The sequence below is a fragment of the Cynocephalus volans genome, chromosome 14, assembly GCF_027409185.1.
Source record: "Cynocephalus volans isolate mCynVol1 chromosome 14, mCynVol1.pri, whole genome shotgun sequence".
Lineage (NCBI taxonomy): Eukaryota > Metazoa > Chordata > Mammalia > Dermoptera > Cynocephalidae > Cynocephalus > Cynocephalus volans.
The window spans coordinates 91386823-91402093 of record NC_084473.1 but is presented as its reverse complement, the minus strand read 5'-3'; the positions used below and the strand labels follow the sequence as shown (position 1 = coordinate 91402093).

The window sequence follows — 15271 nt, the reverse complement described above, 5'->3', positions numbered from 1 at the left end:
TCATCTTTTAAAAAAAAAATTAAAAAGTAAACTGTCAATAACTAAAGATACAAAGAATCCAGTACATGGCAGAAGAAGCTGCTCACAAGTGGGTTTCTGTTTACAGTAGAGACCTCAACAGTATTTCACCTTGGCTCTGTGCCATTCTTTGACCTGAATGACAACAGAGCTTCTTCCTGGCTCTGCACAGTTCCTTGCCCCACCCCTCTTTAGTCACAGCATGAATGGAAATACTTCAGGTCCCTCGTTGGTCCTCCCTGAGCCATTTTCCTTACTGGTCATTTGAATCAAGACATCTGTTTTTTGTTTTTTTGTTAATGTTATTATTTTTTTGCATTCTATGATGTTGTTGCGGAGCAGTTGAGAGGGGAGAGGGGAAAGGGGAAGGAAATGGGGTGGAAGAAGGAGGAAGGAGGAGGGGTGGGATTGAGGCCTGTGGCACCTCCCTCATTCCCACAGGGGCGACCAGGGGGCTTCCAGCAGTGGCTTGGTCATTGCTGGGCTGGGTGCAGATGTCAGGGGGGTGTGGCAAAAGCCCTTGCCCCCTCCACTCCAGCTCAGGAGCCCAGGGCCTTTCTTGCTGTGGCTCAGTTGTCGGCAGTGGGCTGGTTGTGCCTGTTGGGGACATGGCTGAGGCCCTTGGCCCCACACTGCCCCGGCTCGGGAGAGCCCGGGTGCTGCCTGTGGCAGCTTGGTGGTTGTCATTGGGCTGGTTGCCAGTGTCGGGGGTGTGTGGCTGAGGCCCTTGGCCCCCCACCACCCCAGCTAGGGAGAGCCCAGGGTGCTTCCAGCAGTAGCTTGGTGGTCATCGCTGGGGTGGTTGTGTATGTTGGGGGTGTGTGGCCGAGGCCCTTGGCCCCCACCCTCGGGACTGGTTGCAGGTGTCGGGAGGCATGGCTGAGGCCCCCAGCCCTCCCCCCTTTCTGGCTTGGTAGCCCAGAAGACTTCCATTCCTTCTAGGTGTTTTAGGTGTTCTTTGGTGAAATGAGACCTTTACTAGTTAAAATATCAAACTGTGTCTCTGGTTGTGGGTACTTTGTTTTTTCTTTCAGTTCTGTGTTGGATTATTTGCTGTTCCCACCACTTAAACTATGCTGGAACTAATTTGTTGTCCTTTGCTTACTTCTAAAATGGGGGAACTTCCTGTGGGGACCAGCACTTGAGCTCTGTGGTTGAGCTAAATTGCTGCTTTGCTGCTGATTCCCTGGGGAAGGCTTTTTGTGTAGCTTAGGTTTTAATGGTTGACCTTATAGGTACTTCCAGCTCTCCAGCAACTTGGTGCACCTGGGTTGTGTAGAAACTCTGGTCTGGGCCTGAGTCTTTTCATCAAACTGCACCCCCTGCAGTTCTATATTCCTGACCAGTCTCTTCTGAGTGGTCCTATGCTGATTGGGGGGCAGATCAGCTGTCCTTGCTGTATCCCAGTGTTCCCCCGGTGGGTCCATCTCCACCACTGCCAGTGCTCCAAACACTTCTCATGGGACGAGCCATGCTCCAGTCCCTTGCAATGACTCTCTGGCCTCTGAGTGGCTCCTTTTTTTCAGTTGTTGTGGCTCCTTGCTCCTATGTGCGTGCATGGGAGCACTATTAGTGGTCTTGCTGGCCTGGGGGCCACCAAGGCCCTCCTCTCTCCTGCTGCTTCCAAGCAACTCCATCCAAAGGGCACAGCTACAGCTTTTGCCAGTTCCCGTTCTGTGCGCTCAGCAGCTCCAGCCTGGAAACGTCCGGGATTCGAAACAGAGCAGTTTTTTTCTTTCTCTCCTCATGGCTTCTCCTGCCTTCATGTACTCTGTAGGTCTCTCCACTTCCCCTGAGTTTTAGTGGCCCCAGCCTGGCTGTTGTTGCTTTTCTATAGTTGTAAATTGGTTGATTTGTGGGAGAGAGTGATGCTGGGACCGGAAGTCAAGATGTCTCTATGTTATACCTAAATATTTATTCTTGAGTTTTAAACCCATAGCTATTGAGTGTGACCTCACTAGCTACTTCTGCTTATCTCTCAAGTCTTAGCTCAAATGTCACTTACTCTAAGTGATCTTCCTGGAGTGTATTGACTGGGTTGGGTCAAGGTTATAAGAGTGTGCTCCCCACACAGCATCCAACCTTGTTTTAGGATTCATTCACTCATTCATTCATTCAACAAGTATTTCCTGCATTGAGTGCCTGCAATGTACCAGGTACTGTTCCAGTACCTGGACTATAGTGGAGATAAGATAAAGTTCCTACCTTTGTGGAAATATGATTCTAGTGCAAGGACAACAGAAAATACACCAGTCTGTATTTTAATATCTCGTAATAAGTGCCATGGAGAAAAATAAGTCAAGATAAGAAGACAAGGATTGGGGCAATGCTCTTTTGAGATGGGGTGATCAGGGAAGGTTTCTCCAAGGAGAGAATGTTTTGAACAGAGGTTTAAATGAAATGAGGAGTGAGCCTTACAAAAACTTGGGAGAAGTGTCCCAGGCGGAATAGACAGCAAGTTAAAAGTCCCTTGTATGACTATCTCCCTCGGGGAGTCTTCCTCACTAAACTCACTGAGGGGCTGGTAGCATCTGGTACGTGGCAGGGGCTTCAACGCGTGGAACAGACGGATGCATGTAGTTACTCTTGCCCACTTCTACACAAACTTCCACATTTTTTATTCCTTTTATCTGGGATATCCTCTTTCCTTTGTTGCCTGCCCATGTGCCTCCCTTTCCCCAGTTTGTCTACTCAGTTAAGCCCTGCTTGCTCGAGCCCCTGGCCTCAGTGCACCTGACTGCATACACCAGCCTGCAGCACTTGTGCAAACTGTGAAAGGATCTGCACAGCTCCAACTTTGGGAGTGGATGCAGTGAGGAAACTCTCAGGGGACGGACGTTGCAACTCTGAAACCACAGCCAGCCCATAAGTACAGACAAAAAGGCAACTGTATGTTATAAAACAATATGATCATACTTTTGGCCAAGCTCTATTTGTCCTTCAGCCCCCCAGGTAGGGAAGAGGGGCAATGTGCTCATTCCAAATGCCCCTCCAGCATCTGCAGGCAGGAGACCCTACAGCATCCGTTTTATGGGATTCATGCTGTGGCAGTTGAGCACAATTGCCCTGTATGTTTACCAGCAGCTGTTGCTCTCTAATTCTTGTGACAACTGCCTTGATTATATATATTTTGTAAATTACATTTCTGCTGGCATTTCACTAAACATCTCAGAATACTTTATTTTCCCTTGCCCTGTCGGGAGTGACAGCCAGCCACAACCACTTTTTTCTCTATGACAAAACTCGAACAGGCAAGGTGTAGACTCACCAAGCTTTGTACATATTTCGTTTTTATTACTAATCAAAAATAAATTCCATATATTGTTTAGCAAATATTATCATTGTTTTGTGACAAAAGACACAAGAGTCATAAAACAAAACTCCCCGAGAGTCAAACTCATAACAATGCCAAAGTAAATCACAAAAATATACAAATTAAAATCTTATGCAAAATAAATATGAGTTATTTGCTATGGTAGCTGTGGCTTGCCTACCCATTCGGATGCCATTTGCAAAGGTCTCCCTTACACGGGAAGTCAGATGGGGTGGGCCAGTTCCAGGGTATGGCTCAGCCCAGGAACCAGAGGTTGAAATAGGAAGTAAAAAATTGCACTGGGAGGAGGAAGTCATCGGACCAGTAATATTTAGAAATAATTATGACCCCCTGCAAGAAGTGATTGTAAATGGGGAAAGGAGGGGAGAGGAGGGACCATCTGTTGGTCATAACTGTGTGTGCAAAGAGGTAGCTGCAGAAGTGCGGGCACCTGCTCCTTTTGCTTCACACATACCACTTGGTTAGGGCCAATGCATTTTGCTCCACCTGGCACTCAGGTCTCTCAGGAGCACAACTTGGCCATCTCCTGTGAGGACTCAGGAGCAAGCTGCTCCAGTAGAAAACTAAGGTTTTCCCCTAACAGGGAACAAAGGTCTGGTGTCTTTTTTCCTTTTAGCTGAGAACCACAGGCTAATTTACCACCTTCCCTCCAGGCTTCTAGGAGTAAATTTTATGACTGGGGAAGACCTCAGTCTGGCCAGGGGCAGGCATGCTTGGTGCAAGACATTTCCTGGTCCCAAGAGTTAGGATTCTCTAGGCACCTGGAGAGCAGAGCACTTGGGGTGACAGGATTCCACTGGTTGAGGAAAGGAGTGAATAAATAGTACTCAGGCAGAAGGCCTGCAGTGTTTCCCTCACCTGGACCTCGAGCCCCAGCTCCTCTTCCACCCAACAGAAGGGTCAATGTGGACCTTGGTCCCACAGCCTCCCCCACAGTGGGAAGCCTGGAGCTCTGCAGCAGGGCCTGATTCAGCCCCAAGGAAAAGGTGCTGAGGCAGGATTTCACATGGGGTAAAGTACCACTAACTTCAGCAAAGGCTGGCATGATCTCTCACACTAAGATCACGCAGACATGGGGAAAGGGGACTGCCAGCTGCATGCCTTTAGGTGGAATCCTCCTTTCCTGGGGTTCCACAAGTGGGTGAACGAGGTCAGGTGAGCATCAGCCAGCCACAGAGGAAAGAGCATAAAGAACCTGCTTCAGTGGCTTTCAACATGTCCTCTTGTCTCCATCCCCCAAGTGGGACTGGGGTTTTGGGATTAGAAATAGGGAGTCTGGAAAGAAGAGCTTCATGGGTCAACAACTGAGCCTTGACTCTCCTTGTGGGATGAGGATGGGTGGTATTGACTGTTAACAACGCAGAGGCCAATGACCAGATTCACTCCTAGAACTGGAAGGAGTGACCCAGACAAGTCACCTCTAATAAAGATGCCCTCCCCTCTGAGGGAGCAACCTTTGGTAAAAGTGAGGGCAGGGCCTGGGGAGCAGGGGTAAGCAATCATAAAGGTCCAAGACCCTGCCTAACACTCTGAGTCAGCCCCTTTACAAGGGGGGAATTGTCCAAGAAGATGGGAGGCAGGGGGGAGCGTCCTCAGCCGAGTCCCGACTCACCAGGAGAGGCCATCGGCAGAGTTCCAGGAGATTCCTAGGTCCAGCAGTTGACAGGAGCAGGTGTGCTCCTCTCTGTGGCTGGCCTTATCCTGTCTCTTGCACAGTACCCAGAAGACCTTGGCCTCAGCAACATCAGATAAGCCTCGGCGCATGTCTCCCAGCAGCTGATCTCAATGCCTTTTGGTTCTTTGCTTCCTGGGAAGAGCTGTCTTCCTCCTAAATGACAAGCTCCTCCAGCAGGCTCTGGGATCCCACCTCTGGAGGAAGAGGAGGCAGAGGAGAAAGAATGGGCACCCTGAGTTAGGGACACAAGCTAGAAGGACATGGCTGGGAGCAGATTATGGCTATTGCTTCCCAGGGTTAGAAAACCTACCCCTTTTAAAGTCTTTTTGGGGAAAAACAAAAAAAGTTCCTTAACCCTGTCTTCCCTTCCCAAAATGATATTTCAAAAGAGGAACAATGAGCCTAGTTTAGAAATTCTCTCGGTAAAAAACAGCCATTGCTCATGGTCGCTGGCCCACTGCCCCACCAGTGCAGGGCTGGGCGGAGGTCCCTGTCAGAAGCCAGATCCCCACAAGCTGGGGGCCATCTGGCCACTCAGTCAGACAGGCCGTCTATCTTTATCCCTTCTGGCCTAACAGGCTCGCTTCACTTGGGCCCACTGGGGAGGCCCCCGCAGGGTGGGCGGGGGGCCCCAGGCCCTCCTGTCAGATGGCACTCTCGTGGGAGGCTTTGTGCAGCAAGGAGTTGCGCTCATTGAGAAGAGTGGTGGTCTCGTCCACCACAGGCAGCTCCAACTTCTCAGCCAAGTTCTCCCCGCGGCCGGTGCACCCATCCGTGGGAAACTGAGGGCTGTTGTCCATGCGTGAGGCCAGCAGCCCATTCTGGTACTGCTGCCGAGTGATCTGTGGGAAGAAGGGGAGCTCTGGAAGCAGGGCTGGCAGGCAGACTCTGTCCAGGCCTGGGGAAGTGGGGCCAGGATGGAGGCTGTGAGTCAAGAAGAGAGGCCACAACCAGGCAGAGCAGCTGGAAACCCTTATGCAGAGCGAGGAGGAAGAACGAAAAGAGTGGCTGGGGTCTGGGCCCGCCACGCTGGGCTGGGCGGATGAAAGGCAGAGGGTCCCCGGGTGCAGAGGGGGCAGTGGGACGTGCTCACCTTGATGTACTGCAGGTCCATGAGCGCCCGAACGCTGAAGTCAGACACGTACTGGCCCAGGATGGAGCTGCCGAACTGGTTGCTGCTGCCAGCCAAGGGTGTTGTGGCCGAGACATCCGTGCGGTCTGGGTTACTGAGGGAGGCTGAGCGGCTGAGAGGTGTGGGGTGGGCTGGGGAGCGTTCTGTGGGCGGAGCAGAGGCCATGAGGCCAAGAGCCAACCTGGTGCCCACTCACATGCAGCCTGTGTCTGACCTCGTCCCATGGAAGCCCAGGGACAAGCTGTCCCGCCCAGAAACAGGACATAGTTCTTTTTTTTTTTTTTTTTAAAGATGACCAGTAAGGGGATCTTAACCCTTGGCTTGGTGTTGCCAGCACTACGCTCTCCCAAGAGAGCTAACCGGCCATCCCTACATAGGGATCCGAACCCGTGGCCTTGGTGTTATCAGCACCACACTCTCCCAACTGAGCCACGGGCCAGCCCAGGACATAGTTCTTAGGGATAAAGAGAAGCATGGAGAAGCCTTGACCATGAAAGCTCTGACCTTGTCAAAGCAAATGAGTTAGTTTGTTTAGAAGTGTCATGCGACAAGTATTAAAAAGTTTACTAAAACCAACCAACCAACCAGAAAATAACAACAACAGACACAGAATGTTTATGGCTTCTGACAGTTTGAACATGTTGTATCCCCAAAACTCATGTGGAATTCTGATCCCCACTGTGGCAGTGTTGGGAGCTGTTTGAGACATGCGGGTGGAGCCTGCATGAATAGATTAATGTTCTCCCTGGGGGAGGGGGTAGTGAGTGAGATCTCGATCTATTAGTTCCCACGAGAGCTGGTTGTTCAATAGACCCAGGCACCTCCCCCCGCCCACCACCCCACTTCCTCTCGCCATGTGATCTGCTTGTACCCACCATGTGCCTGCTGCTTTCCGCCATGAGTAGAAGCAGCCTGAGGCCCATGCCAGATGCAGCTGTCCCCAAATCGTGAGCCAAATAAACCTCTGTTCTTTATAAATGACCTACTCTCACGTATTCTGTTATAGCAACACAAAACAGACTAATACAGCTTCAAAACCCCTCGTTTCCCCAATGACTACGCAGTCAAGGGCAACACAATTATTATCCCAGCACAACAGACAAGCTGCTGTCCCTGTCTCAATATAAGCTTATGTCAAGTGACATAAACTGCATACTTTTTTTTTTTTGGTGGCTGGCCAATACAGGGATCCGAAACCTTGACCTTGGTGCTATCAGCACCACACTCTAACCAGTTTAGCTAACCAGCCAGTCCATACTTTTTAATTAAAAAAATACTTATTAAAAGGAAGAACACACAGTTGGCACTCTCTCACACGAATACATGCACAGCCCGCACACATGACACCCTGTCACATCTTTCAGTGCTCTGATGGTTGCAAAAGTGTGTTCTGCACGTGAGCAGCTCAAAGTGGAGCACAGACCTACCCACTTCTGTCTGCACCCCAGCCAGCCTGGCAGAGAGAGGGGGCATCAGGGCCCTCATACAGGAACCCAGAGGCCCCATGCTCCAGGCTCCCCACATGGTCCCCCCTCACAAGGCAGAGCCTGGGGTGAAGGCGGTGCTGACTCTTTCCGCCACTAGAGGACGCACGGGCCTACCTCCCCAGGAAAGTGCAGTGACAACCTTGAATGAGAAAGGCGCCGGCTCCTTACTCTGAAAAAGGAGCTGCATGTGTAATATAGCACATCATTCGCTCTTATTTTTGAGAACACGGGGAAAACAATGAAATGCACGCGGAAGTTAGTTGTGAAGGCATGTGGGCTTGTTTTAAACAAACAGGAAGGGGACTAAGCTGATTTGCTTAGTTAACTGCCAAGTTACTAGCCACTAAGTTAGCTATTCTAGCAAATAGCCCAGTGAAGAGTGCAAACATACCAAATCCAGCGACTCAGTGACCAATACAGCTTTTATCGCAGTGAGACTGAACTGAGTGATACTCGTAGTCTATCTCCATGCTTGTGAAGTTTTCATTTTCCATTATAAAGCAGTCTGGTTATTCTAGGATTGGGTAGTGGTACCCCGACCCAGGAACGGGATGTAGTTAGAGGATCATTAGAGGGTCACGTGCACGTATCTCACTTAAGTGATGCCTCTGATTAAGTTCTAGGGAAAAAAAACCCAGGAATACTAGGGGTATTACTTAATATTTCACATTAATTTTTTGAATGATAGAATGCTTTTAATTAATGCTTACTAACACCCTAGAAACAGCAACTGAATTTAAAACCAACACAAATTAGTGACCTGACCTATTAAAAATAGAGGTCTTAGAAAGAAATACACCAAAATATTGTTTGTCTCTGAGTAATGAAATTATGGTGCATCTTAATTTTCTCATGACTATTTTCTGGTTTCCCAATTTTCCAGATATGTTACTTTTATGATTAAAACAGAACAATAAAGATAAAAAAACTAGGAGTTTTTGACTGGTAGTTCTGTTTCTGAAAGAATATCCGAAGGACATAATCTTCAACACAGAAAAAGTTTTTTGGATAAGGAGGTTTACATTGTTGTGTCATTTATGATAAAGACCCCCAGGCATATGCATAAAGTGGAGAATTAACAAGCAAAGGTGCACCTGCTTGGTGGGACACTGTGTGCTCTGACTAGGAAGTCTATGGAAAAGTGTCCCTGTTCCTGCATTAGGTAAAAACTACAGGATACAAACCATAAATGCTCAAGCCCCTGGCCATCCATGAAACTAGAGCAAGTACAGAAGAGGGGAGGGAGGCTGAGGTTGCACTGGTAGGGTTTGAAAGGGACAGTGAGTGACTTCTTCTAAGTCACCTTTTTATTTATTTATACTTTAAACAGAGGGTCAAAATAGCTAAGTGTGCTTTGGAACAGTTAAGAAGGAAAACAACTCTACCATACAAATATAAAATTAGAAACAACTGACTGAGGTGATGGGTTTTTAGGGCTGTTGGGGCCTGAGGAGCTCGAGATGCTTGTAATGCTACTGAGCTGTGCTGGGCTCACCAGGCCAGGCCAGAACCTGACGATGAGACCAGCACCTCCATACCCTTGGCCCACACTGTCCCACTACCATCTGGGACAGGTATCAGGCATGTGACATATCGAAGGCAAGAAACAGCATATGGCATTGGGCCTTTTCTAAATACTTTCTGATTGGAATGCCATATTTTAGTTGTAATAGAAAAAAAACAGAAATAATAAGTGAGCTCTAACTAAACATTTACATGAATCCTCTCACTTACTGCTCCTGACCACTCTATGAAGTGGAAACATGCTGGGTTCCCATGTCACACAGAAGGAAGCGAGACGGAGATGCATCACTTAGCCAGCGACTGCGAAGGTGACATTCAAACCTGCAGCCTGGCTCTGGGGCTGCACTTCCAACCACCATGCTGCTACCTCTCCCCAACCCCGAAAGGCAAAAGTCATTTAGAGACAGCTGATGAGATTAACTAGTCTTTCTGCTGAGGCCTGTGAGCGGAGTGTGTGTGTGACACATACACACATGTGCATTATCAAGGACTGAAGGACCTTTGGGGAGGTCCTGCCAGAATCAGAGCACTGCCACCTAGAAACTGGGCCCTAGGCCAAGCAGAGCCAATACAAGTCAGGCTGGCCCACAAGTGTGACCAGGGGAGACACCCCAGGTGCCTGTGAGGAGGGGTTAATGCAGCTGCGGTGTGCGGGCTCAGGCGACAGGTGGCAGTATAAACTTCTCCAGCCATGCCACATTACCTGAGAGCCACGAGAGCAGGGAGTTCCGCTTGCCAGGCGGACACCCGACCTGGGTTGAAGGCACTGGAGTGAAAGAGGAGAAGGTCAGAGATGGGCAGGGTCAGGAGGCAGGATACAGAGCCACAAGAACAGGACAGAGAGGTAAGCCTCGGGGGGCCAGGCTACCTCGGGCAGAGGGGGCATGGTGCAGAAAGGGACATGGCTCTGATGGACAGACCAACAAGCCCTGTGCTGAGAAGGTCAGAAGCGCATCGAGTGTGCCCAGAGTCCTCTCCCCACTTCCAGCCACTCCAAGTGGGAACTGAGGGCCAATAGGTTGAGGAACAGAGCCAGGACTGTGACCAGGCCTCTGAGGCATGGCTGCAGAGTAAGAGCACCTGCGGGAAGTCTCCCATGCCTGCATGCCCTTCTGAACAAGATTTCCCCAAGCTAGACAGACCAGTGGTGCTCTCAGGAGGGGCAGGCAAGTCCTCCCCAGCCCATCCCAGGAGCGCACGACACCTGGGCTCAGCTTGGTGAAGGGTGGAGGATGCAGTGAATGAACTGAGCTGAGCATCAATATTCATGGGTGCCCTGGCCCCCCAAACAGGGTCCTTTTTGTCAAAAGACAGTGTCAGGCACAGCATAGGGGTTCTCCAGCAGGTGTAGTACCAACCCACTGGCATGGCCTATTTCCTGCACCAAAGTGAACTATCACTCTGCACCCTGTGGCAACATTCCGAGGGCAGAGGGCTCACTTGGAGTGAGCAGCTGAGCTGGGCAACACTCGGGCCCCACCTACGGGGCTCCCACCCCAGCCACAAGGCCTCTCTGGCAAGGGAAGCCTGAGCCACCCAGACCGAGAGGGCACATGTAACACCTCCTGGAGGGCAGCTGTGCTCACCGTGGTACCACCAACACTGCACGTGTAATACTTCTTGGAGGGCGCCCAGTTCCTCCATTGTCTGCTCCCAGGTCTCTCTGTTCCATCAGAACCAGCCCTTAACCAAGAGGCAGGGGCTGAACCCCCTGAAAAGCCAAACCCATCTGCAACTGGCCCTGGCAAACAGGCCCTGGCCTGGTTCCCAACCATGGGCATGCCGGACACCCTGGATTCCCCATCCCAGTTGTCACGACCAGGGTCCCACAGCCCCTCTACTGGCTCCTACACCTGCTGTTATGGTCACGGACGGCCACCTGGGCCAGCTTGCCCTCTTGGTCCATTCCGTTCTCATCATGCTCCCCCCGCTCAAAGGCCATTAACTGCTCCTGCTTCTTATCACAGTCAAACGCCATCGACTTTCTGGAGCTCCACGACTCATCCCTTCCTGTCCACAGTCCTCTTCCCTGCGGCAGGCTGGTTTCCTCGCCATCTCATCACACGCCCTCAGCTGCCTCCAAGCCTTTGCTCAAAATCCCTTTCTCACCTACCCCTTCCTCATCCCCAGCCCCATCCAAAGGGGCAGGTCACTCAGTTCCTCCAGGCCCTGGCAGCTCCAGCCACACACCAGCCCCCTCTCCCCTGAGCCACCTGGCTCAGAGCCATCTGTGCTGCCCTCAGTTCCAGGGTCAGTTGGTGTCTCCCGGCTCAGGTGTGCTGGAGGGCACTGCACACCCAGCCGACGACTCACCAGAGGGCACTGCAGTCAGGGCCATGGTCCCATAGTAGGAAAAGGCGCCCGTCTCAAACTTCATGTTCTCCTTCCCTGCCTCCACCTCCACCTTCCCCTGAAAGAACACAGGGCCAAGGTTACAGGCGGTGAGGAGGAAAACCCAGCTGGAGGGGACAACGCAAAGGACGAGGCAGGAGGGGGCAATGAGAAGCAAGTGAGACAGGGGCTGAGGAGCCGTGATGGGCTCAGGGCCCTGACCTGCGGGCTCAAGGGCGACCTCCCAGGGAGAGGACAGGCAGCCAGGAGCATGTGCCCCAGCGTGTGGGCAGATGGGGAGAGCGGGCACAGGAGGACGGGCAGCCAGGTGCATGCGCCCCGGCGTGTGGGCAGATGGGGAGAGCGGGCACAGGAGGACGGGCAGCCAGGAGCATGTGCCCCGGCGTGTGGGCAGATGGGGAGAGCGGGCACAGGAGGACGGGCAGCCAGGTGCATGCGCCCAGGCGTGTGGGCAGATGGGGAGAGTGGGCACAGGAGGACGGGCAGCCAGGGGCACGCACCCCGGCGTGTGGGCAGATGGGGAGAGTGGGCACAGGCGGGCGGCGGGCCAGGCCAAGAGGCGCTCACCTGCAGGATGAGGATGAAGTAGTCGGCTGGCTTATTTCGGGTGTACAGGTAATGGCGGACATAGTACTTGTTGTGCTCGTCAAACTTGAGTTCCTGGATGACATCTGGGTATTTGAGCAGCCGCAGCAAGATTTTCTCTGATATCAGGGAGGGGCTAAACTGGGAGACCTCTGCAGGGAGAGAGAGGAGACTCCACATGGGCCTGGAGCTCAGTCACTGCTGTGAATCCATCTGAACTGCAGGGGCCACTCTGTGCTCAGACGGCTCCCTCCCTTGGGGTCTGCACCTCCCTGAGAAGCGAGCGCACTTGGCTTCTGACCAGCCAGAGACCGCCTGCCTGCACAGGCCTGAATGGTAGCCCCTACGCTCACAGTGCATGACCTTGGGCAAATTACTTAACCTGTGTCTGTTTCCTCATCTGTAAAATGGAAATAGAAACTTCGCAGGGTGGTTTGGTAGGTGGGATAGCACATGTAAAGCACTTAGACACATTCTTGGGAGGTGGAAAGTGCTTAATGAATGTTACTATAATTATTGTTGTTATCAACATCAATATCCCAGCAAGAAAAATAAAGAAAAAGGAATTATTGCGCCTTTAGCAAGTGAGGGTTGAGAAGGAAGTTGGATTGGGGGGAAGGGAACAGAGTATGCAGGTAATTTTCTAATCTGTCACCCAGGTCCCCAAGGGAGCTTTGAATCATGGGGAAGAAGAGAGAAACATCACTGATCTAGAGGTCAGTTCCTGCAGGAACCAGCACTCACGGGCAGAGGGGAGGCAGAAGAGATGCAGCAGAGCAGGACCAGGCTCCTCAGAGCGGGCGACGGGCGAGGGCCACGAAGGACCCCTTCTCCTTCCTCCTCCCCAAGCCCCCATGGGCCTGGCGAGCCAGAAGCCCACCCCAGTGGTTATTTTCAAAACTAACTCGGACACTCCCTAGAAGTATGCAGTGGCACCGTTCACAGAGGACAAATTGCAGGGGGAGCCCCAGGGATGGAGGAGACACCTGTCCCCTTCCAGGGGCAGCTGTGATGTCCCTGCACCCACTGCAGCCCTCATCCCCTGGGGGTTAGAAGCCAGAGGCCCAGGATCTCTCCCTCCGTGATTGTCTTTACACCAGCACGGGAAGGTCCTCCCCATGCTCTCACCCGTGGCCAGGAAGCGGTGAGCAGCCAGAAGCAGCTGAGGTGAAATTTTCACTTTGAGTTCATTGTCAGCATCCTTGAAGGCTGAGAAGTCGCGCTTGCTCTTCTCAGACACCCGTTTCCGGCTTCGGTTGTCAGCTGCAGGAGAAAGAATGTGGAACTGAGCACGCTATCCCCTGAGGACTTGGGAACAGTCTGGAGCCCGCCCTGGCTCCTGCTCCCGGGACCTTCATCGCATGCAGGAGCATCAGGCTCTGGGTAGGCAGAGTCCCCGGGCCCACACCAAGCACAAAGGCTGGGAGGCAGGAAGGGGGCCTCTTCCCTCTGGCAGCACAGGGCACCTGCTTCCTGGGCCCTCCCTTGTCCCTTCATACTGGCCTTTCCGCCCACAGTCACCAGGTTTCAGATCCAAGCAGGAAAGGGAATCTGGGGCCATGGAGAGGGTTGCACTCACTGTACAGGTCCGACTCGTCCAGGATCTCGGACTTGATGATCTCCTCAATGACATCCTCCAGCGTGACCAGGCCCAGGACCTCGTAGAAGGGGTCGCCCTCGCCCTCATTGTTCACCTTCTGCACGATGGCCAGGTGGGACTTCCCTGTGGGGACAACACAATGAGTCAGACGAGGGCACAAGGCCAGTCATGAGACTCCCTCCACAGAAATGTGAACGCTGTGAGGGTCGTGAGTCATTGAGGTGGGCTGTTGTGGTCTTTTTCCCCTTTTCCTTATTTTCTTTACTTGAAGCTTTGCTCTACCTATTTCCTCTTCATCTCTGGAGTCTTTTATGGGTCTTTTTGTTTGTTTTTTATCTTTTGCTGTTTTCTCTGGAGTCTTTTGATGCAGACAAGGGAGATATAACAGAATCTGCCCTTCCAGGAAGACACACTGTTGAAATGCTGGTCTCTGAGTTATACCTACAGGCTGCTCTGGGACAAGGCTACTGCTTAGCAACCTGGCATGCAAACTCAGACCAGACCGCTTCGGCCTGAGAGCAAATGTAGTGGGTTTGAAGAGGCTCAGTCTGCTGGCCTCAGGTGGTCATGTGTCTGTCACCTAGGCAACACTGGGGCGCACACGACCATGAAAACGAAAATTAAAACACCTTTGAAGAAAAAGGACTTGGATTGATGTTTTTACTGCAAACAGATATTGTTTTTACAAAAAGAAAAACCAAAAATATTTTTTAAAGGCATTTCATTAAGGACCACCTGTTAAAATAAGATAAAAATGACAAGGCCCTGCCTCAGGGAGGGGAAAGACTCACACTGACAAGGACTCTCAGGGAGGGGAGAGACGCACACTGACGGGAGCCCAGGGAGCCCTGGTTGGGGACACGTGTGCCAGCCAGACATGGGGCTCCATGTCCCCCACATTCCTTCACACAGCTCTCCTTGGCACACCTGCGTGCACCCAGGGGCTGCGATACTGCCCGGAGCAAAGGCTCTCAGTTCCCAAAGCTATTAACAAATTAGCCCACTGTAATTAGGCTGGGCAGAGACTATAATTAGAGAGAGGCCACGCTTCCACCTAAAGCAAGAAAAGGTTAGGTGGCAGGCAGGTGGGCCGGGACCCTCCACAGAAGCTTTGCAGGGTGGCAGGGTTTCCGGGCCCTCTTGGGCTGCTCACCCTGCTCTTGTGCCCCAGCCCCAGTGAGCAACAGCAGGGGGACAGCCCAGAAAGGTTTTTAGAGGGTGCCAGGCTGGAAGGTAGAACAAGCTGCTCTGCATTAGTTCGCATCCCCATTTGGTGACATAGTTCATCTGACTGCCCAGGCACCTTGAGGCATTGATTCTCTCTAGAGGACACTTTGTGGGCAGCCCCCAGTTGGCACAGACGCCCGGGTACAGACCCCAGGGTGCTGGCCCCGGGCTGGCTGCTGCCCTGTTTGGCCCACACTCTAGTCTGAATGAAACCGTGTGCCCCAAACATGGGGACACAGGTCTAGAGAAGTCTAAGGGGAAAGGCTCCCAGAGCTCCCAATGACTTCCCCGTTACCATCCAACCCTCAGGGCCCCACTATAAGGATGAAAGAACTCA

General features: G+C 51.9%; 1 protein-coding gene across 2 annotated transcripts in view; it reads right to left on the bottom strand.

Moving 5' to 3' along the window:
- Window positions 1–3340: 3340 nt before the first annotated feature.
- CNNM4 (cyclin and CBS domain divalent metal cation transport mediator 4) overlaps window positions 3341–15271 on the bottom strand; it is a 38051-nt gene continuing 26120 nt past the window's right edge. The window contains exons 2-8 of one of the 2 annotated variants that reach the window (XM_063077905.1): window positions 13687–13830; window positions 13236–13370; window positions 12090–12259; window positions 11484–11580; window positions 9874–9936; window positions 6121–6302; window positions 3341–5869 (exon numbers count right to left, since the gene is read on the bottom strand). In XM_063077905.1, coding sequence (XP_062933975.1) covers window positions 5672–5869; window positions 6121–6302; window positions 9874–9936; window positions 11484–11580; window positions 12090–12259; window positions 13236–13370; window positions 13687–13830 — 989 coding nt within the window. In that variant the 3' untranslated portion in view covers window positions 3341–5671. The remainder of the gene's footprint in view (window positions 5870–6120; window positions 6303–9873; window positions 9937–11483; window positions 11581–12089; window positions 12260–13235; window positions 13371–13686; window positions 13831–15271) is intronic. The other variant, XM_063077906.1, reaches the window with a different exon arrangement.